At 41.9% G+C, this 27379-nt stretch overlaps 1 protein-coding gene across 1 annotated transcript in view; it reads right to left on the reverse strand.

Annotated features, from left to right (window-relative positions):
• Positions 1-27379, reverse strand: part of kcnh3 (potassium voltage-gated channel, subfamily H (eag-related), member 3) — a 284953-nt gene that overhangs the window by 10030 nt on the left and 247544 nt on the right. The window contains exons 10-11 of the mRNA XM_061879639.1: positions 20621-20870; positions 11344-11558 (exon numbers count right to left, since the gene is read on the reverse strand). Of these exons, the coding sequence (XP_061735623.1) occupies positions 11344-11558; positions 20621-20870 (465 nt within the window). The remainder of the gene's footprint in view (positions 1-11343; positions 11559-20620; positions 20871-27379) is intronic.

Below are 27379 nucleotides of genomic sequence, written 5' to 3' on the forward strand. Positions count from 1 at the left end.
CATCCACTCATTCACTTATACATATATACATCCATCCATACAGTCCCCACCTATCCATTCGTACATACAGTGTATACATTCATCCATGCCACCCACCACTCCTCCATTTCTGCATCTCCACTCATCTATCTATACATCCATAAACCAGTTCACTCATCCAGCCATAAAGTATGTATGTAGGCCTACATCATCCATTCATCTCTCCACTCATCCATCCATACAGTATGTATATCCATCCACATATCCACCCACTCTTCTCTCATCTGTCAACACAGCACATCCATACATACGTCCAACCACCAACACCCCACTCACACACAGACACACACACAGACAAACACACGCACGCACACACACACACACCTATAAAGTATTCATCCATCCACACACTCATCAGTCAGCACAAATAACCGTTCATCAATGCACTGATGCATCCATCCACCCAGCCTTCCTTGCATCCATCCTTCAATGCATCAAGCAAGGATAATGAGTGTTGTTGTGTTGAACATGACCAGTCGTGCTGCTGAGTGTGCATAAACAACAACACACTCAGCTGTCCTCCACATGCGTCCTGGTGGACAACCGCTCATTCATGTCAAGTGTGTGTGAGTTGGATTTAAAAATGCACTGCAATAGAAAACAAAGCTAGTCAACATGCACGCTCTTCTTCCTCCTCCTCCGCGGCTGGCTGGTCTATTTATACCCGCCGTGATCCAATCTTAGCAGCAGCTGCAGGGGACACAGCCAGCATGGGAGAGCCCATGCTTCCCCCCCCGCTCTATTTTTAGTAGCGGGGCGGCTTCAAACAGCAGCACTGAGCTATTCTGGGCTCCCAGCGCTCAATGCCGCCGCACCCGCTACTCTGTTTGTGTGTCTGACTTCACTCCGCGCTGTCAACATCAGCGTGTGTGTGTAGTAGAGTCACGTTAGCCAGGTCATGCTCGTCCAACAAAGAGGCCTCCTCTTAAGGTGAGCATCACCTGAGGCTTTTATTTTGCATGTAAGAGGGAGGCTGCACGTGGAGGTGTGCCATTGTGCATTCCTGGGCACACACTTTCCGCATAACAACACTCCCGAAGCACGTGTCACACTAATCACATATGTACAACTCATTATTTGGCACCATTGTGACCGCGGACATAAACTACATGAGCGAACGCAAACTAAACCGCACTCTAAGATTGTCCAACATGTATTTTGATACTTTTCAAAATAAAAGAGGACCACAAAAATTTTAATTATTGGCTTCATTTTAACATAATATCTTATGATACATTAAAGTTAAAGTAACACTGATAGTCACACACACACACTAGGCATGGTGAAATTACTCTCTGCGTTTGACCCATCCCCTTGTTCCACCCCCTGGGAGGTGAGGGGAGCAGTAAGCAGCAGCGGTGGGCGCACTCGGGATTCATTTTTAACCGCCAATTCCAACCCTTGATGCGGAGTGCCAAGCAGGGAGGTAACGGGTCCCATTTTTATAGTCTTTGGTATGACTCGGCCGGGGTTTGAACGCACGACCTACCGATCACAGGGCGGACATTCTAACCAAAAGGCCACTGAGCAGGTCAAACATATGTTTCTTATTTAACTCAAATAATAATTTTGTCATAAAATAAGATAGCGAACATACTAGACAACTACTCATTCCAAGCAACTACTATTTTAGTAGTAAGTAGGCCAACAAAGGCTCTTAGTTTGGCTGCTGACGTATGCAGTAACATATAGTGTCATTTCTCATTCTATTATTTTGGTAAAATGATGAGGGATTAGCAGTTGGAAATGGATTATTAATTCAGATCTTCATTTACTGCTAACATCAATCAGTCAATCAATCAATCAATCAATGTTTATTTATATAGCCCCAAATCACAAATGTCTCAAAGGACTGCACAAATCATTACGACTACAACATCGGTTTACTTTCTGTTTTAACGTGTTCTATCTACACTTCTGTCAAAAATGTAATAAGCACTCATTCCTTTGTTGTTTGGGTACTTTACATTAATTGCAAACTAATTAATTGATAAACAATGAAAAAAAAGGCAAAAGGTTATGTGATAATATAAAATATTGATGTGATCATTGTTGTATCAACTCTTGTACTTAGTCTCATTGCAGTCGGATGTATTTTTAGATCTACCAATTTGTTTACATTGCGGAGCACTAGCTTGCTGTTAGCGATTAGCTATTCTATCCTACGATGTGTAGTGAAGCATATTTAGCTATTCCTTGTCCTGCAGGGATAATACTTGTAAGAAACGTAGTTAGTATTTGCCGCCGTGGAGGAGAGGATTTCGAAGTAGCTAAAACACTGCAGACTGCGGATGGATGTTAGCTGCTAGCTAGCTATTTTTTAAAGCACCGTGTATAGAGCGGCGCTTCAGTGTTTATATTTATTGTTTGTTTTTAGCCAAAATCCGTACATTCTGCCTCATATGTCTTCACACGTGTCTGCTTGTATGTTCTCTGTACGTGTGCATTGCCGAACATGGACCTCTCCTCGTATTACTGACAATGTCACGACGAGACGACGGCGCGTTGATGTCCGTAAAAAATAAAAAAATAAAAAATACTGGTATTTTTCCGAGGCAGTATATAGCACTGGTATACCGCACCACCCCTACCGCACTCTAATGCCCATCAAGACCACATGGGCTGGTTGTCATACTTTTTACTTGATGTGCCTTGCTCATTATCCAAACATCTTTCACTAGTTAGTCTGGCATTCAATTGAAGCTCAAGGTGTTGAATGAGGTCACAAACTATCAAATACACTCTCAGACTTTGTGACCCTATGAGCTTGGTTGTCAACATTTTGATTTTAAAAAGGCAATATAAGGCAGAACTACATTTGAACGTTTGAGTTAATGGATCTGACGACAAAATGAGCAAAGAACATGAGCAAGAAACTCATATTTAGTCATGCCTACTGTCCATGTGATACACAGCAGTGTTTCTTAACCACTTTTGGGCAGCGAGCGCCACCGAGAGGGCCTCCAAAAAATACAATTGTTCTCAGCTGTATTCTGTAATGGCTGCAGTAATACACTTTTCCACCACTTGTGGCAGTAGAGACTATATAAACAAACAGAAGAAGACTGGAGATAAAGTCAGATAAGTTTCTTGAGTGTACAAATTATGACTAAAGAGCTGAAGCTGTATTTTAATTTGCACTTTAATTTTATTGAAAGTTTAGTTAGGAAACATATTCATTATTAGTTTATTTATTTTAGCATGACATAATTGTATGTACATGTATTTTTCGTCAGTTATTTACAGGTACCCTACATTCTTTATGTGTTAAAATAATAATACTAGTTGTGATTAACAAGTGGTTTCATATCACCTGACAAGGTTAGATACAATTATTAAATACAATAAAAATCATGAGTAAGATTAAAAATTCCATTTTGGCCCCCGGGCTCTTCTTTAGTGGAAACGTTGGACCCACTAGGTCAAAAAGGTTAAGTAAGTAAGTAAATTTTATTTATAAAGCGCTTTTCACAGATAAAGTCACAAAGCGCTGTACAAAACATAGGTGAACAATTCAATTTAAAACAACAGGGGCAACATCATGAAAAGGATACAAGGTGGATTAAAAATTATAGTTAAAAGGTGCATTAACTAAAAGCTTTACTAAAAAGAGAAGTTTTCAAATGTTTCTTAAAAGTTTCAACACAGTAAAGATCACAAAAGGGACTGGTGCAAAGTGTTCCAGAGTCTGGGAGCTATAGCCTGGAATGCCAAGTCTTCGCTGGTTTTAAAACAAGTTTTGGGGATCTTTAGAAGACCCTGGCCTGGAGACTGCAGGCTGCACCCTGAAGAGTAGGGGCAAAGCAAGTCAGTGATGTATTGAGGGCCCCCACCATGCAAACCAAAACTGTGTAGCGAGCAGAGTTAGCGGCCATCATCACGTCACTGGAAACTTTCAAAACAGCAGTTTGGTGAAGCGAAAAAACCTAAAGCCAGATTGGTATTTACCGTAAAAATCATGCTGTTTCAAAAATGAAGTTAGCTGCTTAGCTACCACTTTTTCAATGATTTTTGACATGAAGGGAAGTTTTTGTATGGGCCGGTAATTTATAGGCTTCACCGGATCTGTCACAGAGGGGTCGCAGCTTGCTGCGGAGTCGGTCACCCGGGAAGGCAGACGGACAACTCGGGACATGGCGTTTAGGTAAAAACGTGATTTAATTGTGACTAAAAAGGTACAAACAAAAAGCACTCACTGTGGACGCACAACTTAGCTAAAGAAACAAAACTAACACTTTAACATAAACTATGAACATAACGCACACAAAACTTACTGTGACTAGAAAAGAACAGCATGAACTTTGGCATGAAACAAGAACAGAGCATGGAACGAACACAATGACGCCAGGACGACCAGCAGAAAATGACAGGCTTAAATAGTGATGTGGTGATTGAAAACCGGTGTGTGAGTTCAAATTAATCAGGTGCGTGATCGTGAGGTGAACTGATTGGTAGTTATGGTAACAAAGCAAACAAGGAAGTGCAAAAACGAGAGTCTTAAGCAAAACAGAACATAACTAAACAAAACATGATCACAAGACATGACAGGATCAAGATTACGTTTTTTAAGGATGGGATTCACCACAGCATGTTTAAAAAAGCTGGGTATCGAGCCAGGCTGAAGTAAAAGGTTTATAAATTTTACCACCCAAGGACCAACAGCATCAAAACATTTAAGAAAAGTGGAGTAGGGGCTGGAGCCTATCTCACCTAAATTCGGGTGACCCCGAAAGGGACAAGCGGTAGAAAATGGATGGGTGGAGTAGGGGCTCGTTGTGGGTTTTATTTTGCCAACTAAAACCTGATCATCCATGATGGGCACACAGGGGCTGGGGTAGTGCACACACCATTCAAGGGAGGACTAATAATGGCCCTTATGTCTTGCACCTTGTTCACTAAAAAGTTCAAAAATCTATTACAGCACCTGAGGACATGGACATGCAACAAGTTTGTCAATAGTGTCAAATTAGACTCTAGGGGTTTTACCTATTATGCAAAAACAGATTTGAAAAGAAAGCAGAGCATGTTTCATCATTACATTTAGCTAGGCTGACCATACGTCCTCTTTTCCCCGGACATGTCCTCTTTTCCGGGGCTGTCCGGTCTGTCCGGGCGGAGTTTCCTAAATGCCTCAAACGTCCGGCGTTTTGAGTCAGAGTTGCGTTCACTCTCAATGTACGTCCAGGGTTAAGAAAGGGTCGAAAACCAAACGAATTGTGAGGTGTGCGCACGCAGCTACATTCGTGAGAGAGGGGCAGATATAGAGAGAGTGAGATAGTGAATTGTTTGTCAATAAAGGCATACTTGATCAACAACCATACAGGTCACACTGAGGGTGGCCGTATAAACAACTTTAACACTGTTACAAATATGCGCCACACTGTAAACCCACACCAAACAGGAATGACAAACACGTTTCGGGAGAACATCCGCACCGTAAAACAACAAACACAAAAGAACAAATACCCAGAATCCCTTGTAGCACTAACTCTTCCGGGACGCTACAATATACACACCCCGTTACCCCCAACCCCCCCACCTCAACCCCGATTACGTCCATCAAATATTCCACTTTGAAAAATATTTTTGGTGGAAGATTTTGCATATTTTGTGTGTTTGCCCAAAAAAAAAAACAGTTTGTTTGACAAAAAAGCAAAAACAAACAAACAAAAAAAAAACAACGTAAAAAAAAACTAAACAATTTGAAATGAGGAATAGATCTGAAGTTGATGTAGACTCCAGAGATTTATGTGTTAAATATAAAATGTATGTATGCCCTGGCACACCATTATCATTATTTCATGACTGAAGAAAAACATTTTTAACACTTTTATACCAAAATAAATACACATACAACTTATTAAATAAAAACATAGAAAAAACTTCAGCAGCGGTAGAGTTTAGATCATACTTGCCAACCTTGAAACCTCAGTTGAGATGTGGGTGGGCGCGGTCTGGTGGTAGCGGGGGTGTTTATTGTAGCGTCCCGGAATAGTTACTGCTGCAAGGGTATCTGGGTATTTGTTCTGTTGTGTTTATGTTGAGTTACGGTGCAGATGTTCTCCCGAAATGTGTTTGTCATTCTTGTTTGGTGTGGGTTCAAAGTGTGGCGCATATTTGTAATAGTGTTAAAGTTGTTTATATGGCTACCCTCAGTGTGACCTGTATGGCTGTTGATCACATATGTCTTGCAGTCACTTACGTGTGTCTTTAAAAGCGGCATACAAAGCGCGGCTTGGCCGGCAAATTGTTTTGTATGGAGGGAAAGCTGACGCAACGACAGTTTGCAGAAGACGTTAAAGGCAGTGCCATCACGGCACGCTCTCAATAATGTTGTTTGGGTGAAAATCGCGAGAAATCAGGGAGAATGGTTGCCCCGGGAGGTTTTACGGAGGGGCACTGATACTCAGGAGTCTCCCGGAAAAATCGTGATGGTTGGCAATTATGGTTTAGATCCATGAAGGAAAGATCAAATTGAATGAATGTTTATTACTGAATACATTTACATAATGCATACAAATTTGTCTTCTTTTTTTTATTATTTCTTTTCATGAATTAAGTAACGTTTATGACAACATTTTTCCAAAATACAATATATAATGTGAGATATAACAGTACAATGCATAAGTTTATCATTTGTTTTCAAAATGCTTACAAAAAAGTGGGACTCCAAAAATTTACCGTGGGAGCCGATTTATATGACTTGATGGGGTCCATGGGACAATTGGACATGGGAAAATTCCTAGCGCCAACGCTGCTGTCAACAGAGGAGAAAAAGTGCTTTATTTAAATAAATATATTATTTATAAAACAAGTTCAAGTATCATTGGCAAATGTTCACCTAGTCCCGGACTTGGCGTGCATGCGCCCTGGCACGCATATATGTGTCTTCTTTTTGGGATTTCAGAATATGGTCAGCCTACTTTAGCTCCATTATCATTTCTTTAAAATGGAGTCAATGGACTTCTAATTGTGTGGCTTTCCACAAACGTTAGTTTTTCCGACAGCTTCTCCTAAAGCTGGAAATGGCTTCATTCATACAAGGACTAATACTAATACTACATGGATTAATACAATAAAGAGCCCCCGGGGTGGTGGTACCTCTCTTTAAGAAGGGGGACCGGAGGGTGTATTCCAACTATCGTGGGATCACACTTCTCAGCCTTCCCGGTAAGGTTTCCTCAGGTGTACTGGAGAGGAGGCTACGCCGGATAGCCGAACCTCGGATTCAAGAGGAACAGTGTGGTTTTCGTCCTGGTCGTGGAACTGTGGACCAGCTCTATACTCTCGGCAGGGTTCTTGAGGGTGCATGGGAGTTTGCCCAACCAGTCTACATGTGCTTTGTGGACTTGGAGAAGGCATTCGACCGTGTCCCTCGGGAATTCCTGTGAGGAGTGCTCAGAGAGTATGAGGTATCGGACTGTCTTATTGTGGCGGTCCGCTCCCTGTACGATCAGCGTCAGAGCTTGGTCCGCATTGCCGGCAGTATGTCGAACACATTTCCAGTGAGGATTGGACTCCGCCAAGGCTCTCCTTTGTCACCGATTCTGTTCATAACTTTTATGGACAGAATTTCTAGGCGCTGTCAAGGCGTTGAGGGGTTCCGGTTTGGTGGCCACGGGATTAGGTCTCTGCTTTTTGCAGATGATGTGGTCCTGATGGCTTTATCTGGCAGGGATCTTCAGCTCTCACTGGATCGGTTCGCATCCGAGTGTGAAGCGACCGGAATGAGAATCAGCACCTCCAAGTCCGAGTCCATGGTTCCTCGCCCGTAAAAGGGTGGAATGCCATCTCCGGGTTGGGGAGGAGACCCTGCCCCAAATGGAGGAGTTCAAGTACCTAGGAATTTTGTTCACGAGTGAGGGAAGAGTGGATCGTGAGATCAACAGGCGGATCGGTGCGGCGTCTTCAGTAATGCGGACGTTGTACCGATCCATTGTGGTGAAGAAGGAGCTGAGCCGGAAGGCAAAGCTCTCAATTTACCGGTCAATCTACGTTCCCATCCTCACCTATGGTAATGAGCTTTGGGTCATGACCGAAAGGATAAGATCACGGGTACAAGCGGCCAAAATGAGTTTCCTCCGCCGTGTGGCGGGGCTCTCCCTTAGAGATAGGGTGAGAAGCTCTGTCATCCGGGAAGAACTCATAGTAAAGCCGCTGCTCCTCCACATCGAAAGGAGCCAGATGAGGTGGTTCGGGCATCTGGTCAGGATGCCACCAGAACGCCTCCCTAGGGAGGAGGCCACGGGGAAGACCTAGGACACGTTGGCAAGACTACGTCTCCCGGCTGGCCTGGGAACGCCTCGGGATCCCCCGGGAAGAGCTAGACGAAGTGGCTGGGGAGAGGGAAGTCTGGGCTTCCCTGCTTAGGCTGCTGCTTCCGCGACCCGACCTCGGATAGGCCAAAGAGAATGGATGGATGGATGGATGGCATCCATGGACAACGTTTATCATAAGATCTTAAAGTGTTTTTAGCTGGTGCTACTGTCAGACAATAATGATTGAAGTTAGTTGTAGATGTATGGACATCATCACAGCTAGCAAAAGTTGTTGGGTCAAAAACAACAGAAAACCTGCTGATTGTAGAGTCATTTAGAATGTGTGTCTGTTTCCTCACTTTGGAAGTAGAGTGAGTCAGGGAGTACCACGAATTAAAAACAATGCAATAGATGTCGCTTATTTAAAGGTCTTCAATACTTAATTGGTCAATTTTTACAACAAAAGAAAAACACAGATCTAAAGTATGACCTTTTGAGTAAGTTGGACCCGATAAATGATGTAATAAGTGGAATGAGTCCATAAGAGAGTCCAGCTCGGCTACCAAGGGACAAGAGGAGTTATCAACATGGAGATTGAAATCACCAACAACTAAAACAATCAAGAGCCCCTGATCCCTCTATATGAAATAACAAACCCACAAAGACATTCCGTAGGACAATCTTAATTGAAATTCTTGTTAGCATCAAGTCTAATAACCGTGTAAAGGCCGATTAAAGATTTAACAATTAATTTGTTATAAAGTCATTGTGTAAAATCTAGACTTCAATATTGAAAAGCTGTCAATGAACAATTAGTTACACCGCATATCCTTGATGAGCTGCCGGAACTGTAATATCCACCTGACTTGAAATACTGGCCAGCAGACTCACTCCCCGAATGAATTAACGCATGCTTACTTTAAGCGCCAGATCAATTTTGTGACGTAGAGAGTGACGTTTTCCCTGACATCTTCAAAAAGACGGCGGAGATTTTTTCAATAAAGGCTGGTTATTTGGAAACCAGTGATATTGTTCCACAGCCACACGGATCACACTAATGGTTGCGATACAAAACAACTTCAACACTCCCACCAACACGCGCCACACTCCGCAAACCCACATTAAACGATGACAAACACACTTCTGGAGAACATACGCCCTGCAACGCACCACAAACGCAACACAACACCTACCCACAATGCAATGCATCCACGACTCCGGGCTGCACCGTCCAATAACCCGCTGGCACCAAACCCTGCCCCCCCACCACCCCCTCTCCTCCCTCCGTGCGTTGGTTGAGGTGGGCAGGGTTGGGGGCGCGTGTATAATAGCCAAGCGTCACCGATACACGGCATTATGGGTAATCCCTATGCTGTGTTTACAATGTGCCACAGAGCCAATGCTCTCCAGAAATGTGCTTGGTGAGGGTTCACGGAGTGTGCCGCACACTAGTAAAAGCCGTCCACATCACAAACATCAGTGTAAAAGGTATGGCTGTTGAGCAAGTATGCATTGCAAGCTCTTATTAGAAGCAGCGAAATGGCACACAGACAGCATGGTGTAAAAGCGAGCGTGATGACATTGTATGGAGCAGTTGTTCCCAGCCACCGGGCCGCGGACGCAGAATCATTTTTACAATTTGTTTTTTATATCACATTCATTTTTTTGCTCTATACCATTGTAAGCACAGGGGTGAGAAGAGGATTTAAGATTATTAGCGCCTGCTTATTTTTACCGCATGCTTTGAATGAGTGAGGAGAGGTCTTAAACTAATTAGCACCCCGGCGACTATTCAAGGAAATATGGAAGATGGTAAATGGGTCACAATACGAAGCTCCTGCAGTCCTGGGTTAAAATCCAGGCTCGGGATCTTTCTGTGTGGAGTTTGCATGTTCTCCCCGTGAAGTTCCTGCAGTCCTGGGTTCAAATCCAGGCTCGGGATCTTTCTGTGTGGAGTTTGCATGTTCTCCCCGTGAATGCGTGGGTTCCCTCCGGGTACTCCGGCTTCCTCCCACTTCCAAAGACATGCACCTGGGGATAGGTTGATTGGCAACAGTAAATTGGCCCTAGTGTGTGAATGTGAGTGTGAATGTTGTCTGTCTATCTGTGTTGGCCCTGTGATGAGGTGGCAACTTGTCCAGGGTGTACCCCGCCTTCCGCCCGATTGTAGCTGAGATAGGCGCCAGTGCCCCCCCCCCGCGACCCCAAAAGGGATTAAGCGGTAGAAAATGGATGGATGGATGGATAAATGGGTTATACTTGTAAAGCGCTTTTCTACCTTTAAGGTACTCAAAGCGCTTTGACACTATTTCTACATTCACCCATTTGTACACACATTCACACATTGATGGCCAGAGCTGCCATGCAAGCCCCTAACCACGACCCATCAGGAGCAAGGGTGAAGTGTCTTGCCCAAGAACACCGTGGACGTAACTAGGACGGTGCAAGTTGCTGACCCGGCCGCTCTACCAACCAAGCAAGGCCGTCCCTTTTGTGTCAAGTCTTTCATAGTCCTCTGATCCCAATTTTGTACATTTCCATACCAGAATTTGAGAGACAGTGCCCTCTGGTGGTGAGATATAACGGACGTAACAACCACCACGTGTGACAACTAACCCCGTTCTTCCCTATCCCTGTTTGCACCAAGTGCATAAAAGGTGTTTAAGTTAATAATATTCAGTTTAGCTGTACTGTATTATGTTGCATCCAGTACCCCCCGCAATCCCGAAAGGGACAAGTGGTAGAAATTGTTCTAAACAGGATCTTTTTTCCAAACATGGTCAGTTAAAATGTATTCCAAAATATAATATTTTGAGTATATTACACATACTTGATTATTTATTGCATTTTTAGTTCTTAAATGTATTTATTTATTTAATTTTAAAAATACATTTTAAAATTGCATTCTTAAATGAATGCAGTAAAATCATAATATATGTCGTAAAAATGGTAAAAAAAATTTTTTTTTTAACCATTTGAACCAAACCAAGTCAAAGCTGGGGGAAAGGCTGCGTTCGATGTTGCAATGTTCTGTTGTGTTACTTACGTCACTGCCGTGGCCGTCACGCAGGTTGTAGGTGAGGTCGTGCTGGATCTCGCTGATGAACTTCTGGGCGTACTCGGGGTAAAGTCTCAGCACCTCTCGGAGGCCCTTCAGACTGATGTACTGAAGGTCGCAGTAGGTCAGCGCCTTGACGTTGGCGTTGGTTTTGATCACCTGCTCCTTGGTCAGAGAGTCTGAGCCGATCAGATCGCCTTTACCTGCGCACACACACGCGCGCGTACACACACACACACACACACACACACACACACACACACACACACACACACACACACACACACAAACACACACACACACACACACACACACACACACACAGGGATGATGAATAAATTGATTATATCAGTGATTCACATTCTTTGTTCACCAAGTACCATCATGATGACCAACATTAAAATACAGTAGCGTAGTAGGCCAAAGTATTTGTTAAAAACAAGGCAGAGGTTTTTATTTATGTCTTTTTGTCAATTGTATGTATAAATGGATGGATGCATGTAATAATGTATTGACAGATGCATAAATGGATGGATGGATAAATCCATGGATACATGGATGGATAAATAGATGCCTAATAGAAAAATAGATGTATAAATGGATAGATGGATGGATAAATAGATGTACTGATGTAATAATGGATGTATACATGGATGGGTGAATGAATATATGTATTGATGTATGAATGGATGTAAAAATGGGTGGATGCATGTATTATTGGAAGAATAGCTCTAAAAATGGATGGATGGAAGAATGGATGTATACATGGATGAATGCAGGTGTTAATGGAAGAATAAAAATAAATGATGGATGGATGATGGATGGAATAATAGATGAATGGAAGGATAGATGAAAGTATTAATAGAATAATGGATGTATAAATTAATGGATTTATTAATGTAAGAATATATGTACAGTATAAATGGATGGATGGCTGGATGGATGGAAATATAGATGAATGAGGGATAGATGATGTAATAATAGAAAAATGGATGTGTACATTGATGCATGTATTAATGGAAGAATAGAAGTATAAATGGATAGATGGATGAATGGAAGAATACATGAATGAATGGATAAACACATGTATTAATTGAAGAATAGCTATAAAAATTGATGGATGCATAAATTGATGAAAGAATAGATGAATGGTTGGATGTAATAGATGAATGTATGGATTGATAAATGATTCATTATAGAATAATACATGTATATTTGATGGATTTATGAATGGAAGAATAGATGTATAAATGGATGGATGTTTTTATTCATGTAAGAATAGACATACATGGATGGATGCATTTTTAATGGAGGAATAGATGTATAAATGGAAGGATGCATTTATAAATGGAAGAAAAGATGGATGGATGTATTAATGAAGGAATTATATATAAATGGTAGAAAGTATGGCTAGATGTATTAATGCAAATATAGATGTATAAATGGATGGAATGTCAAATAGATGAATGGAAAGATGGATGGATGTATTCATAGAAGAATATATGTACAAACCCCGTTTCCCTATGAGTTGTGAAATTGTGTTAGATGTAAATATAAACGGAATACAATGATTTGCAAATCATTTCCAACCCATATTCAGTTGAATATAATACCGAGACAACATATTTGATGTACAAACTGATAAACTTTTTTTTTTTTTGCGAATCATCATTAACTTTAGAATTTGATGCCAGTAACACGTGACAAAGAAGTTGGGAAAGGTGGCAATAAATACTGATAAAGTTGAGGCATGCTCATCCAACAATTTTTTGGAACATCCCACCGGTGTGCAGGCTAATTGGAAACAGGTGGGTGCCATGATTGGGTATAAAAACAGCTTCCCAAAAAATGCTCAACGGATGGGGCGAGGTACACCCCTTTGTCCACAACTGCAGGAGCAAATAGTCAAACAGTTTAAGAACAACGTTTCTCAAAGTGCAATTGCAAGAAATGTAGGGATTTCTACATCTAAAGTCCATAATATCATCAAAAGGTTTGGAGAATCTGGAGAATTCACTCTACGTAAGCGGCATGGCCGGAAACCAACATTAAATGACCATGACCTTCGATCCCTCAGACGGCAATGTATCAAAAACCGACATCAATCTCTAAAGGATATCACCACATGGGCTCAGGAACACTTCAGAAAACCACTGTCACTAAATACAGTTCGTCGCTACATCTGTAAGTGCAAGTTAAAGCTCTACTATGCAAAGCGAAAGCCATTTGTCAACAACATCCAGAAACGCTGCCAGCTTCTCTGGGCTCGAGATCATCTAAGATGGACTGATACAGTAGATAAGTGTTCTGTGGTCTGACGAGTCCACATTTCAAATTGTTTTTGGAAATATTCGACATCGTGTCATCCGGACCAAAGGGGAAGCGAACCATCCAGACTAATATCGACGCAAAGTTCAAAAGCCAGCATCTGTGATGGTATGGGGGTGCATTAATGCCCAAGGCATGGGTAACTTACACATCTGTGAAGGCACCATTAATGCTGAAAGGTACATACAGGTTTTGGAACAACATATGCGACCATCCAAGCGCCGTCTTTTTCATGGACGCCCCTGCTTATTTCAGCAAGACAATACTAAGCCACATTCAGCACGTGTTACAACAGCATGTCTTTGTAAAAAAAAGAGTGTGGGTACTTTCCTGGCCCGCCTGCAGTCCAGACCTGTCTCCCATCGAAATTGTGTGGCACATTATGAAGCGTAAAATACGACAGCGGAGACCCCGGACTGTTGGACAACTGAAGCTCTACATAAAACAAGAATAGGAAAGAATTCCACTTTCAAAGCTTCAACAATTAGTTTCCTCAGTTCCCAAACGTTTATTGAGTGTTGTTAAAAGAAAAGATGATGTAACACAGTGGTGAACATTCCCTTTCCCAACTACTTTGGCTCGTGTTGCAGCCATGAAATTCTTAATAATTATTATTTGTAGTGCATTCAATCGAATATGGGTTGAAAAGGATTTGTAAATCATTGTATTCCGTTTATATTTACATCTAACACAATTTCCCAACTTTTATGGAAACGGGGTTTGTATAAATGGGTGGATGGATGAATGGAAGAATAGATGAAAGAAGGCGTAATGGATGTATTAATAGAAGAATGGATGTATAAATGGATGGATGCATGTATTAAAGGAATAATAGTTGTATACATGGAATAATGCATGTATTAATGGAAGAATAAACATAAACAGATGGATGGAAAAATAGATGAATGGAAAGATGGATGGATGTATCAATAGAAGAATGGACATATAAATGGATGGATGTATTAATGAAAGAATAGCTGTATAAAAGAATGGATGGATCGATGAATGGAAGAATATATGAATGGAAGAATATATATATATATATGTATAGACGAATGGATGTGTAAATGGAGGGATGTATTAATGGAAGAATAGATGCATCTATTCTTCCATTAATACATCCATCCATTCATACATCTTCTCTTATATTAATACATCCATCACTGCTTCCATTCATCTATTCTTCCATTCATCTATTGGAAAGAGAGAGAATGTATTAATGGGAGAATGGATGGATGGAAGAATAGATGAATGGAAGGAGTGATGGATGTATTAATATAAGAGAAAATGTATAAATGGATGGATGTGTGGCTAGATGACCACAGAGGGGGAAGAACGAAAGCAGGAAGACGGCCCGTGGAGGAGGAAGTGTGATAAGGCGAGGTGACGAACAGGAAGTGAGGAAGGAGGTGGTGACAGACTGCATTATGGGATGAGGGCTAAATGAGAATATAACAGCATCCAACATCTTGTAGAATCTTTCTTTCATCTGTGCTCATGTGCTCTCTCTCTCACCCGCAATGCCCTCGCCCCTCTAACCCACGCACGCACGCACGCACGCACACACACACACACACACACACACACACACACACACACACACACACACACACACACACACACACACACACCCTTTTTGTCACACGGATGACAAGTCACCACCGCCAGCAGCTTCGGGGGAAATGTGGCAGTAATAATCGCCGCAAAAAACAAACAAACAAACATTAAACTGAGACTCAGACAGATTTCCAAAAGTGACACTTTGCAGACTGAATGTCTCAGTGTGTGCGTGTGTGTGTGTGTTTGCGTGCGTGCATCTGTGATGTAATGTGATGTAATGTAAAGTAATGATTTGCAACATTTTTAGCTACAATCTACTTTTTAACTCTGATACTGCACTATATCGCCATCCAGAGAAAAGCAGGTCTCAGCAAATCTTTACAAAACAACAACAAGAAAAACACTTTCACAAGCGTCAAGTGTTTGCTCTAGCAACAGGTGGCGCCGTAACCCCCCACTGTGAGGTTAATTTAGCCAATCAGAAGCTAGGAAAAAGCCATTTCCACCACAAAAAAAACATCAATCAATGAAAAGCCAGTCATATATATATATATATATATATATATATATATATATATATATATATATATATATATATATATATATATATATATATATATATATACACTGTATGTATATTTATTTATTTATTTTTTCTCTATAAGAAACAATTTTCACATATGAGATGATGCGGCACATAATTTTTGTCTTTTTGGGGAAATGATAACTTTTGACATAAATGTTTATTTGTGTTCAAACGCATGAAGAATGCAGTTACATTTGCCTATAAATGACACGTATCTTTTCTTTCCTTATCCTCCAGAAGCAATGCTCAACGATGAGGTGGATCATTTTGCTTAGAGCTTCTGGATGAAGTAATTTCTGGTACATGTGTTACTAATCCTGAATGCACTGCGGTGATTTACGAGCATGGTGAGAGTCAGTGTGGACGCTGAAAAGGTTACATCATCGATCATCAGTCCTCCTTCCATTAAGACGTGTGTAGGTGTGTGAGTGTGTGTGTGTGTGTGTGTGTGTGTGTGTGTGTGTGTGTGCGTTGATAAAGTTAATGGAAAGGGCATGATTTAAGATGAAAAAAAAAAAGAAGAAAAAAGCAGATGCTGCAAGCTTTTTTCATTTAAGTATGAACTCAAATGACACTAAAAGTCGCTAAAAGGCCTAATTTGCATCAGCGTCATAATACACATATTTCATGTGGTTTATACATCTCTAGTATTGGACTGAAGAAACTGATGTATTATCCACAGAAAAATGAAAAGTCACTTGGGATTTATTAATTATCATGTTAAGTTGATATGTCACCAGTATTCATTATTATGTTGGCTGAAAAATGCAGGTATTATGGTAAGAAGGTGACAATATAATCAAAATATTTGTTATTTATTTGATTTAAATTCAAATAAAATGCATATCAATCATTAATAATGTTTTATTGATTCTATCTTATATTGTATATCATTATATTCATTATATATTATTATATTTGTCATAAAAATATTATTATGCAATTATAGGTAATCAGTTGTGATAGATTTTTATTAAATGATTTAATTGAACTTAGATGTATTTGTATTCAAACATGTACAGTATTTATTTTCAATGTATGTTTAAATTTGTATCAATATTATTTCATGTAATTTCTTAGCTTTATTATATTGAAATAAAATTAATTCAATTAAAAGTAATTTAGATTGGATGCATTTCTTAAATGTATGATACATTAATGATTATAATCTGTTGATATTTTTTCTATTTTCTAAATATTTATATTACCCATTCATCCATTTTCAACCATGTGTCCTTCTCAGAGTCACAGGGGGCCTGCAGCCTATGTCACATGATTCATTTGTATTTAAATTGCTTGATTTAGGTTGTAATCTTTTGTATTTAAACTTAAATTTATGACACATTTATAATGAACGTATTTGATTTAAGTCTTTAGATTTATGATATATTGATCTTCAAATTGTAAAATTTAAGTTTTTATTTTAGTATTTATATCTTAATTTAGACTTCTGATGATTGTACAGGATATTTGAATTACTTAATTTAAGTTATATGTATTTTTTTCAACTTTTATTTGTGATACATTTATATGTGAATTATGTATTCAAGATTGTATTTCTTTATATTTAAATTTAGATTTGTGATTAATCTATATTTAAATTATTTAAGTTGTATGTATTGAGATTTAAATCTAGATGTATGATACATTTATACTTTATTTATTTACTGAATTTAAATTGTATGTATTTCTATTTAAAACTATATTATATTAATTAGTAATTATAGAATAAAATTATTACACATTGTATTTAAAGTACTTAATTTAAGTTGAGTGTATGCATATTTAATTTTATATTTGTGAATCTTTATTGACAATATTTCATATAAAATTATTTAGATCTCATATAGTGAATGATTATTAATTCAATTATAGTTTGTCCTGAAAAATCTTGGAGCGTTGGCAGAAAGTAATTTAAAAATATATAATCATGTTGTCAATTGTTAGTTATCTTTGTGCTGCATCAATTTCACTGCAAAGTGTTTATGAAACAGGACTTGAAATTATTAATTGACAAATACGCTGCAGGTTGTTTGGTAAGAAAAGCAAAAACAAAACGTGTTTGGGAGTAGCAAGCCTGTGCACACACTCTCCAGCATTAATAATCCAAATGTTTTAATAATGTAATAGCTTTTCTCTTCATTTTTAATAGCAATGAGCCCAGCGCTGCATCGATTGATGTGTGTTCGTGTGCCATGATCAAGATCAAATACGAGCCGTTGGCATTTGGAGCTAGATCCCCCTTTAACACACCTACACACATACACACACACACGCGTAGACACACACACACGCCGACATACGGAATCATTTCAACACATTTTGACCTTTCCGGGACCTGATGTTGGAGAAGTGTACATGTGTCCTTGCTTATCACGTAAACATGCACAAACAGACGCGCACAAAATGAAGGTAGGCGGTGGAGTCACTTTCATCCCTGCAGTTACACACACACACACACACACACACTCACACACACACACACACACACACACACACACACACACACACACACACACACACACACACACACACACACACACACACACACACACACGCACACACACACGCGCGCATTAAAACCTTGTGAAAGAATTTAACTTGTCGGTAAAATCATTCACAACCCATCCCATCCATCCATTTTCTATCGCTTATTCCCTTTGGGGATGCGGGGGGCGCTGGTGCCTATCTCAGCTACAATCGGGCGGAAGGCGGGGTACACCCTGGACAAGTCGCCACCTCATCGCAGGGCCAACACAGATGGACAGACAACATTCACACTCACATTCACACACTAGGGCCAATTTAGTGTTGCCAATCAACCTATCCCCAGGTGCATGTCTTTGGAAGTGGGAGGAAGTCGGAGTACCCGGAGGGAACACATGCATTCACGGAGAGAACACGCAAACTCCACACAGAAAGATCCTGAGCCCGGGATTGAACCCTGACTACTCAGGACGTTCGTATTGTGAGGCAGACGCACCAACCCCTCTGCCACCGTGAAGCCTCATTCACAACCAATACATCAAATTATTATTTTAAAACAATGTTAATGTTTACGGTAGTTTCTGTCGTCAATCTATTATGTATACGCCCAGGAGTAAACAAAAAAAAATGCAGGTTTCACTACACATCTCAAATTAAAGCTTGGACCTCGGCCAAATCTCTGTCAGTCAGCTGTAAATTTCAATTTTCACCAAATAGGCTGACCTAGTGTGTTAAAATATAATGTGCATGATGTCAAACATGGTAGCTTACTACGCTACAATAGTATTGCTAAAATTTCTGTGCGCCTAATTTTGTGTTTCGAAATTACTTTAGACAATGTGAGTCAGAGTGTATTTACAACAAGTCGATAAATACGCACACTAGAGACAAACACAGCTCATTAGCATTAAAGCTAGTGACACACAAAATGGCGTGTTTGAAGCAGAGTATGATAAAAAAAAAAAAAAGTAAATTGCAGCACAAAAGCTATATTTTAGACAACAGATTTTCCAGAGCACTATTGTAAGACCTTTGAGATTTATCCACAATTGCTAAAAAAAAACATACCGTATTTTCCGGACCGGATTATAAGGCGCACTGACGATGAATGGTCTATTTTTGATGTTTTTTTAAAACCAAAGGCGTACCGGATTATAGGGTGCATTATAGGAGTGATATTATTGTATTTTTTTTTCTAAATTTAAAACACTTCCTTGTGGTCTACATAACATGTAATGGTGGTTCTTTGGTCAAAATGTTGCATGGATTATGTTTTACAGATCATCTTCAAGTCGCTTTCTGACAGTCGCTTCAGGGTGCGTCATTTTGTGGGCGGTCTTATTTACGTGGCTCACCTTCGGCAGCGTCTTCTCCACGTCATCTTTGTTGTAGCGGTGTAGCGTGCAAGGACGGGAGTGGAAGAAGTGTCAAAAGATGGAGCTAACTGTTTTAATGACATTCAGACTTTACTTAAATGTGTCCCTTGAAAAACCATCCAACCAGAACTAATAACTAATGTTTTTTAGGTGAACAATGCTAACACCCTACACTGGTATGTTTTAGCGCTTCAATGGCGAGTTTACTGACAGATATAAGTAAGAACTTTACACTAATTTAGATTAGAAATGGCAACAGTGGAGGATGAATGTCCCATAACAAGAAAATAGAGAAAAAGAAGAATCCCGGACCACAAAGGCGGACGCACGCAATTTTTCAGGACTTGTCCACATCCCAAATACAGATCAGCAGGTACCTTTAGGTAAGAAAAGTTGTTTTTGCATAATATTGCAAAATAAAACGCCAGATTATATGTTTTACCTTATACACACACCATAATAATACTAGTATGTAGAAGCACAGTACAATCCAACAAGCAGTGCGACTTCATAGCTTACCAAAGTTGTACTAAAACATTTTGGTAGATATTTGAGCGCCGTGTGTCATGTTGTAATGTAATGTGTGTGTAATATTTTCAATGGAATATATACAATGCTGGTGTTGTTTACTTGAGTCATATTGCAGTCTACATGTATCTATTATGTGTGACTGGCATCATATTGTGTGACTGCCATCTACTGGTCACACTCATCATTTCACCATGTACCAAATAAAATAGCTTCGATGTGGGTAAGCATAACCAAAATGATTCCGTACATTAGGCGCACCAGGTTATAAGGCGCACTGTCGAGTTTTGAGAAAAGGAAAGGATTTTAAGGGCGCCAATAGTCCCAAAAATATTAAATGTGTGTAAAGTGTAAAAAGAAATTAACCAAGGCAAAAACACCACTCAAGGTACTCACTCACCCAGTATAGCGAGCACGGTGTTGTCCTTCAGTACCTCCATGGAGCCCGAGCACACGAAGTAGATGGCCTGGAGGGCGTCGCCCTGGCGGATGAGGAACTCGCCGGGCGCGCAGAACGACGTCTTGATGATGAGCGAGAGCGAACGCAGGCACCCCCTGCTGGCCGACTCAAAGAGGGGCAGCTGGAGGAGCTCCTTGTTCAGGTGCATGGCGATGTCGGCCCTCAGCTCATCCGGGAAGTCCTTCAGCAGCTGCCAAGAGGCGGAGAGTTACGTTGCATTCAGGGCTGCTGGATAGTCAGAAATCCCTGCATGGAGCTTGAAAAAAAAAGAAGATGGCTGACGACCGCTATAAACCAGTATTTATCTGGTTTACCTGGAGAAAATTTGACTGACGTTTAAATATTAAATGGTAAATGGGTTGTACTTGTATAGTGCTTTTCTACCTTCAAGGTACTCAAAGCACTTTGACACTACTTCCCAATTTGCCCATTCACACATACATTCACACACTGATGGAGGGAGCTGCCATGGTGAAGTGTCTTGCTCAGGACACAACGGACGTGACGAGGTTGGTATTAGGTGGGGATTGAACCAGGGACCCCCGGGTTGCGCACAGCCACTCTCCCAACTGCGCCACGCCGTTATACACGGAATCTGTTTATCAAACAGGCATAACGAGGGGGTGATGGATCAACTATCTCTTTATTAGTAAGCGTAACTGTGCTGCTCTGGCAACATGCGCACACACACAGAAGTCACAGTGGTGCCCTCACAAACTATCAGAAATCGCAAAAATCCTTAACCCTAACAACCCTATTGCTATAAAAAATTAAAAAACACATTAACATCAGCAAAGGACCTGAAGGTAAAGGAAGCAGGAGGCAAAGAGAGAGAGAAGGAAAAAGTGGGGGGGAGTGTGCTCTTGTAACGCTGAACAAAGTAGTGTTGTTTCCTCAGCAGTGAAATAAGTCTGCTTTGGCATGTATTTTGAGAAAAATCCGGTCTCATCACAAGTAAATATTTCTGTAGTACAAAAACTGCTTCGTCACTTCTTCCATACTTGTGAGCGGCACTAATGTACTCCACGCAAATACAGTAGTCTTTTTTTTGTTTTTTTAAACTCTCCCTCCTTCTTTTCATGCTGGTCTATTGTCTTTTGGGACTCACATTGAGCGGGGACAATCAACAAAACCTGTCAAAGGCAAAACAACAACGACAAAAAGGCACACACGCTGAAGCACTATAAAGTATCAATCGATCGCCAGCCAGGCATAAAAACTAAACATAGACTTAGAAATTAGCAATCGTCAATTTTCACTATCACGTCACTGGTGTCACTTGATTGACATCCACAGTGCCTGAGGATCTTGTGAGATGACGCTGCTGCGAGTTCAGTATGAGGAGGGGAAAAAAATTGCTAGCAGGAACACGAGAAGCACGTTTTATTTCAACAGACTGTTGCGCTGTACCTGCTGTCAAACAGTTCCTGTTTTCACATTAAAAGTGCTGTTCCATCCTGCCCGCGCTAATAAAATAAGGGTGTGAGAAAACTAGCGCACAGAAGCTAGCAAGCTACAGAGTTTGCCGTCAATGTATTTTTTGTAAAGGGTATAAAATCGAGTATGTAAGCTTGACAAGTAAGAAGTTAAAAAAGAACCACTTTAATATGGTATTGGACAGAGAGGAGGACTTTTCCCCCATCTACAACGTAAATTTGAAGTTTCGAAACTTATCAGCACTACTGTGAATCCTGTCTGATTCAAATCAATGCAAGTCCTCAGAATCAGGTAATTCACCAACTTATATTATTAACTTCATGAAAGAAGGGAATCTATGTGTGTTAAAGCGGAACTGCACTTTTTTCCCCCGCAATCATTATGAGAGACTTAAAGGGAGTCACCGTTGCAGCATTAAAGCCATCTATAACAACTTCAAAACCCTCCATCAACCTTTTATATACACACTGAAAGTATATATATTGTCACAGACACATTCGTAATGATATCCATCCATTTTCTGCCACTTATTCCCTTTGGGGTCGCGGGGGGCGCTTGTGCCTATCTCAGCTACAATCGGGCGGAAGGCGGTGTACACCCTGGACAAGTCACCACCTCATCGCAGGGCCAACACAGATAGACAGACAACATTCACACACTAGGGCCAATTTAGTGTTGCCAATCAACCTATCCCCAGGTGCATGTCTTTGGAAGTGGGAGGATGCCGATATGTAATATGTAAAATATTTACTGTATTTTAGTAATTTTATGCACAGCCGGAACTAATTCTTCGGCGCATTTATTTCCGTTTCCATAGCAGCGCACTTCCGACTTCCTGCAACCAATTTGTTCCTACTACCGGAATCAAACGTGTGTGTATAATCTTGGTAGACTTGGTAATAGACAACAAATACTACTATTTTGGGACACATAAGGATTTACAACAGGGGTCACCAACTCCTCTCTGAGCTGCAACCTTATCGTGGTAGAGGAGTTTGCGTGTCCCAATGATCCTAGGAGCTATGTTGTCCGGGGGCATAAAGCCCCCTGGTAGGGTCTCCCAAGGCAAACAGGTTCTAGGTGAGGGATCAGACAAAGAGCAGCTCGAAGACCTTTATGAAGAAGAAACATCATGGAGCCAGATTTCCCTCGCCCGGACGCGGGTCACCGGGGCCCCCCTCTGGAGCCAGGCCCGGAGGTGGGGCACGATGGCGAGCGCCTGGTGGCCGGGCCTGTTCCCATGGGGCCCGGCCGGGCACAGCCCGAAGAGGCAACGTGGGTCACCCCTCCAATGGGCTCACCACCCATAGCAGGGGCCATAGAGGTCGGGTGCATTGTGAGCTGGGCGACAGCCGAAGGCAGGGCACTTGGCGGTCCGATCCTCGGCTACAGAAGCTAGCTCTTGGGACGTGGAACGTCACGTCACTGGGGGGGAAAGAGCCTGAGCTAGTGCGCGAAGTCGAGAAATTCCGGCTGGATATAGTCGGACTCACTTCGACGCACAGCAAGGGCTCTGGAACCACTTCTCTCGAGAGGGATTGGACCCTCTTCCAATCTGGCGTTGCCGGCAGTGAGAGGCGACGGGCTGGGTTGGCAATTCTTGTTTCCCCCCGGCTCAAAGCCTGTACGTTGGAGTTCAACCCGGTGGACGAAAGGGTAGCCTCCCTCCGCCTTCGGGTGGGGGGATGGGTCCTGACTGTTGTTTGTGCTTATGCACCAAACAGCAGTTCAGAGTACCCACCCTTTTTGGGAACACTCGAGGGAGTACTGGAAAGTGCTCCCCCGGGTGATTCCCTTGTCCTACTGGGAGACTTCAACGCTCACGTTGGCAACGACAGTGAAACCTGGAGAGGCGTGATTGGGAAGAATGGCCGCCCGGATCTGAACCCGAGTGGTGTTTTGTTATTGGACTTTTGTGCTCGTCACAGTTTGTCCATAACAAACACCATGTTCAAACATAAGGGTGTCCATATGTGCACTTGGCACCAGGACACCCTAGGCCGCAGTTCCATGATCGACTTTGTAGTTGTGTCATCGGATTTGCGGCCTCATGTTATGGACACTCGGGTGAAGAGAGGGGCGGAGCTTTCCACCGATCACCACCTGGTGGTGAGTTGGCTGCGATGGTGGGGGAGGATGCCGGACAGACCTGGGAGGCCCAAACGCATTGTGAGGGTCTGCTGGGAACGTCTGGCAGAGTCTCCTGTCAGACAAAGTTTCAATTCCCACCTCCGGAAGAACTTTGAACATGTCACGAGGGAGGTGCTGGACATTGAGTCCGAGTGGACCATGTTCCGCACCTCTATTGTCGAGGCGGCAGATCGGAGCTGTGGCCGCAAGGTAGTTGGTGCCTGTCGGGGCGGCAATCCTAAAACCCCTTGGTGGACACCAGCGGTGAGGGATGCCGTCAAGCTGAAGAAGGAGTCCTATCGGGTCCTTTTGGCTCATAGGACTCCGGAGGCAGTGGACAGGTACCGACAGGCCAAGCGGTGTGCAGCTTCAGCGGTCGCGGAGGCAAAAACTCGGACATGGGAAGAGTTCGGGGAAGCCATGGAAAACGACTTCCGGACGGCTTCGAAGCGATTCTGGACCACCGTCCGCCGCCTCAGGAAGGGGAAGCAGTGCACTATCAACACCGTGTGTGGTGCGGATGGTGTTCTGCTGACCTCGACTGCGGATGTTGTGGATAGGTGGAAGGAATACTTCGAAGACCTCCTCAATCCCACCAACACGTCTTCCTATGAGGAAGCAGTGCCTGGGGAATCTGTGGTGGACTCTCCTATTTCTGGGGCTGAGGTCGCTGAGGTAGTTAAAAAGCTCCTCGGTGGCAAGGCCCCAGGGGTGGACGAGATCTGCCCGGAGTTCCTTAAGGCTCTGGATGCTGTGGGGCTGTCTTGGTTGACAAGAATTTGCAGCATCGCGTGGACATCGGGGGTGGTACCTCTGGATTGGCAGACCGGGGTGATGGTTCCTCTCTTTAAGAAGGGGGACCGGAGGGTGTGTTCCAACTATCGTGGGATCACACTCCTCAGCCTTCCCGGTAAGGTTTATTCAGGTGTACTGGAGAGGAGGCTACGTCGGATAGTCGAACCTCGGATTCAGGAGGAACAGTGTGGTTTTCGTCCTGGTCGTGGAACTGTGGACCAGCTCTATACTCTCGGCAGGGTTCTTGAGGGTGCATGGGAGTTTGCCCAACCAGTCTACATGTGCTTTGTGGACTTGGAGAAGGCATTCGACCGTGTCCCTCGGGAAGTCCTGTGGGGAGTGCTCAGAGAGTATGGGGTATCGGACTGTCTTATTGCGGCGGTCCGTTCCCTGTACGATCAGTGCCAGAGCTTGGTCCGCATTGCCGGCAGTAAGTCGAACACATTTCCAGTGAGGGTTGGACTCCGCCAAGGCTGTCCTTTGTCACCCATTCTGTTCATAACTTTTATGGACAGAATTTCTAGGCGCAGTCAAGGCGTTGAGGGGTTCCGGTTTGGTAACCGCAGGATTAGGTCTCTGCTTTTTGCAGATGATGTGGTCCTGATGGCTTCATCTGACCGGGATCTTCAGCTCTCGCTGGATCGGTTCGCAGCCGAGTGTGAAGCGACCGGAATGAGAATCAGCACCTCCAAGTCCGAGTCCATGGTTCTCGCCCGGAAAAGGGTGGAGTGTCATCTCCGGGTTGGGGAGGAGACCCTGCCCCAAGTGGAGGAGTTCAAGTACCTAGGAGTCTTGTTCACGAGTGAGGGAAGAGTGGATCGTGAGATCGACAGGCGGATCGGTGCGGCGTCTTCAGTAATGCGGACGTTGTACCGGTCCGTTGTGGTGAAGAAGGAGCTGAACCGGAAGGCAAAGCTCTCAATTTACCGGTCGATCTACGTTCCCATCCTCACCTATGGTCATGAGCTTTGGGTCATGACCGAAAGGATAAGATCACGGGTACAAGCGGCCGAAATGAGTTTCCTCCGCCGTGTGGCGGGGCTCTCCCTTAGAGATAGGGTGAGAAGCTCTGCCATCCGGGAGGAACTCAAAGTAAAGCCGCTGCTCCTTCACATCGAGAGGAGCCAGATGAGGTGGTTCGGGCATCTGGTCAGGATGCCACCCGAACGCCTCCCTAGGGAGGTGTTTAGGGCACGTCCAACCGGTAGGAGGCCACGGGGAAGACCCAGAACACGTTGGGAAGACTATGTCTCCCGGCTGGCCTGGGAACTCCTCGGGATCCCCCGGGAAGAGCTAGACGAAGTGGCTGGGGAGAGGGAAGTCTGGATTTCCCTGCTTAGGCTGTTGCCCCCGCGACCTGACCTCGGATAAGCGGAAGATGATGGATGGGTCACCAACCTTTTAGAACCCAAGAGCTACTTCTTGGGTACTGATTAATGCGAAAGGCTAGCAGTTTGATACACACTTAAAAAAATTGCCAGAAAAAGCCATTTTGCTAAATTTACCTTAATAAATAAATCTATATATATATATATATATATATATATATATATATATATATATATATATATATATATATATATATATATATATATATATATATATATATATATAAAATGGGTATTTCTGTCTGTCATTCCGTCGTACATTTTTTTTCCTTTCACGGAAAGTTTTTTGTAGAGAATAAATGATGAAAAAAACACTACATTGGACGGTCTAAAAGAGGAGAAAACACAAAAAAAATGAAAACAAAATTTTGAAACATAGTTTATCTTCAATTTTGACTCTTTAAAATTCAAAATTTAACCGAAAAAAATGAAGAGAAAAACTAGCTAATTTTAATCTTTTTGAAAAAATTAAAAACTATTTTTATGGAACATCATTAGTAATTTTTCCTGATAAAGATTAATTTTCGAATTTTGATGACATGTTTTAAATAGGTTAAAATCCAATCTGCACTTTGTTAGAATATATAACAAGTTGGACCAAGCTAGATTTCTAACAAAGACAAATCATTATTTCTTCTAGATTTTCCAGAACAAAAATTTTAAAAGGAATTCAAAAGACTTTGAAATAAGATTCAAATTTGATTCTTCAGATTTTCTGGATTTGCCAGAATCATAATAAGTTTGAAGAAATGTTTCACAAATATTCTTCATCATAAAAACAGTAGCTAAAATGAAGAATTTAATTAAAATGTATTTATTATTCTTTACAATAAAAAAAAATACTTGAACATTGATTTAAATTGTCAGGAAAGAAGAGGAAGAGGAAGGAATTTAAAAGGTAAAAAGGTAAAAATCCTAGAATCATTTTTAAGGATGTATTTTTTCTCTA

Source organism: Nerophis ophidion, linkage group LG19 (assembly GCF_033978795.1).
Source record: "Nerophis ophidion isolate RoL-2023_Sa linkage group LG19, RoL_Noph_v1.0, whole genome shotgun sequence".
NCBI classification, from domain to species: Eukaryota; Metazoa; Chordata; class Actinopteri; order Syngnathiformes; family Syngnathidae; genus Nerophis; species Nerophis ophidion.